The sequence below is a fragment of the Suricata suricatta genome, chromosome 12 (genome assembly GCF_006229205.1).
Source record: "Suricata suricatta isolate VVHF042 chromosome 12, meerkat_22Aug2017_6uvM2_HiC, whole genome shotgun sequence".
Classification (NCBI taxonomy): domain Eukaryota; kingdom Metazoa; phylum Chordata; class Mammalia; order Carnivora; family Herpestidae; genus Suricata; species Suricata suricatta.
Genome location: NC_043711.1, coordinates 6,541,996 through 6,544,894, shown reverse-complemented (window position 1 = coordinate 6,544,894; position 2,899 = coordinate 6,541,996). Strand labels below are relative to the sequence as shown.

The 2,899-nt window shown below is 37.2% G+C and overlaps 1 protein-coding gene across 1 annotated transcript in view; it reads right to left on the bottom strand.

Moving 5' to 3' along the window:
* LOC115273485 (olfactory receptor 7D4-like) overlaps window positions 1-301 on the bottom strand; it is a 1,106-nt gene extending 805 nt beyond the window's left edge. Inside the window, exon 1 of the mRNA XM_029916546.1 lies at window positions 22-301. Within this exon, the coding sequence (XP_029772406.1) occupies window positions 22-301 (280 nt within the window). The remainder of the gene's footprint in view (window positions 1-21) is intronic.
* Between the last annotated feature and the right edge of the window lie 2,598 nt (window positions 302-2,899).

The window sequence follows — 2,899 nt, the reverse complement described above, 5'->3', positions numbered from 1 at the left end:
CTGGGTAGTGCAAGGGGTGACAGATGGCTACAAACCGGTCATAGGCCATCACAGTGAGGAGAAACGTGTCCATGCCCCCAAAAACCATAAAAAAATACATCTGGGCAATGCAGCCGGCATAGGTGATAGATTTGCTCTGTGTTTGGATGTTCACCAGCATCTTAGGGATGGTGGTGGAGGTGAAACAGATGTCTGCAAAAGACAAGGTCGAGAGGAAGAAGTACATGGGGGTGTGGAGGTGGGAGTCAGATCCCACGGCCAGGATGATGAGCCCGTTTCCCAGCACAGTGACCAGGTACATAGACAGGAACAGCCCAAATAGAATGGGTTTATCCTCTGAGTCTTGGGGAAATCCCAGGAGTAAAAATTCTGAAACTCTTGTTTGATTTCTTGGTTCCATATAGCCAACACACTAGCCAGATGACTGATGAAGGGAAAGCACATGAAATAGACACTAGACAGACTCTATATTCTGTTGTTATATGCAACATTTAATAATGTTGATCAATCTCTGTCCACTGGCCTCTGGGACCTTCATTTATCCTCTTTATTTAGAATCATCAAATCTAAAAGGTTAAGAACAATTTTGGAAATTAGGAATAACATGATCCAAACTCATTCTAACACAAATGAGGAACCTGAGTCCTATAAACTGCAGTAACTTAATCTAGATTATCTGCCTTGTCTGGGACTCAAAAGAGGGTTAGATAACGATGTCTCACAGGTGAGAAAATTTGAGAGTATCTCACATACATAGACAGTATTGCATGATGAGTAGAATATAAGGTTACTTGTGAAGAAAAAAAGAAAGGAAGAAAAAGTAAATGTTTTCACAAAATAATAAATCTCATGAACAAATGCTTAGAGTTTCATATACCAGGGGCCATCAACATCCCGCAGGAACAGGGCCAGATGCTTCCTGGACACTTATTGCTTAACAAAATCCTCTTCCTCTGTGAAGCAGATGGTACCATGTTCCAAAAAAAAAAAAAAGCAAAACAAAAAAAAAGACACACACACAAAAAAACACACCCATAGTTATCAAGGTTTCCACTACTTCAGTACCATTAGATAAGATACTACAGGGTCACAAACAGAATTTTTAGTCATATCCTCTGTGGTGCTCACAGAAGGGGAAGCACAGAAACTCCTGGAGCCCAAAAAGATGAGAGTCTGATGGGGAACTCACATGAAGGTGATGATTCAATAAGGCCGGAAAGATGAGGAGCCTACCTTCTCTCCTTCTCTCTTTGTTCAAGGTCCTGAGGGCCCTATGCCCAGGCACAGAGAATGAGTTCCTATAACCAGGATCCAGAACAGTATAAAATCATAAAATGATCTTCGTTGTTGTGATTTGTCTCATTAGAAGTGTTTTTGCACACCTACCATTCTTAATGCCCCTAACAAGAAAAAGAAAAAAATACACTATTGGCTGTCAGTCTCTTTAGGTATGAAAACCAAAGTAGCAGGGAGGGGTAGCCGAAATAGGTGAAGGGGGTCAGAAGGTGCAAACTTCCAGTTATAAAATAAATGAATCATGAAGTACACTGTGCAGTATGATATAGTTAATAGTATTGTATGGAGAGTTCCTAAGAAAATAGATCATATGATTACTCATCACAGGAAAGAAAACTTTGTAACTATGTGTGGAATCAGAGGTTAAATAGACTTAGTGTGGTAATATGTCAAATATTATATGCACAATATGTTGACTCCTTATGTCATACACCTTATAGTAATATAATGTTACAGGCCAATTTTATCTAAAGAAAATCCATACGCTGGAGTAGCCACAGTTATATCACACAAACTAGATTTTAAACTAAAGACTGTAACAAGAGATGAAGACGGGAATTATGTAATAAAATACGGGTCTATCCATCAAGAAGAGCTGATAATTATAAATGTCTATGCACTATCTATCTATCTATAAAACAACTATTCACAAACACAAACAATCTTATTGGTAAAAATGTAATAATGGACTTTGATACTTCACTTACAGCAATGGACAAATCATCTAGACAGAACATCAATAAAGAAACAATGATACACTGGATCAGAGGGACATGACAGATATATTTAGAACTTTACATCCAAAAGCAGAAGAATATACATTCTGCTCAAACGCACATGGAACGTTCTCCAAGGTAGATCACACACTGGGTTTCAAACCAACCCTCAATCAACATAAAAGAATTGCTATCATACCATGCACACTTTCAGATCACAATGCTATGAAACGTGAAATGACTACAGAAAAACTTCCAAATGCATGGAGGTTAAAAATTATCTTATGAAAGAACGAATGGGTCAACCAGGAAATTAAAGAAGAAATTTAAAAATATATGGAAACAAATGAAAATGAAAACACAACAATCTAAACCCTTTGGGATACAGCAAATGCAGTCCTAAGAGGAAAAGACATTGCCATCCAGGCCTATCTTGAGAAACAAGAAAAATCCCAAATAAAAAATCTAACAGCACACCTAACAGAACTAGAAGCATAACAACAAAAAAATCCAAACCCAGCAGAATAAGAGAAATGATAAAAATTACAGCAGAAATAAACATAGAAAAAACAACAACAGTTGAACAGATCAGTGAAAAGACGAGTTGTTTTTTTTGAAAAAGTAAACAAAATTGATCAAACCCAGCCAGACTTCTCAAAAAGGAGGACTCAAATGGATAAAAGTTATGATGAAAATGGATTTGTCACAACCAATCCCTTCTATGACTTAGAAATACAAGCAATTATCAGAGAATACTATGAACAATTATATGCCAACAAACTGGACAACATAGAAGAAATGGGCAAGTTTCTAGATACCCACAGACTACCTAAACTCAAATGGGAAGAAATGGAAAATATGAACAGACCCATATCTAGTGAAGAAGT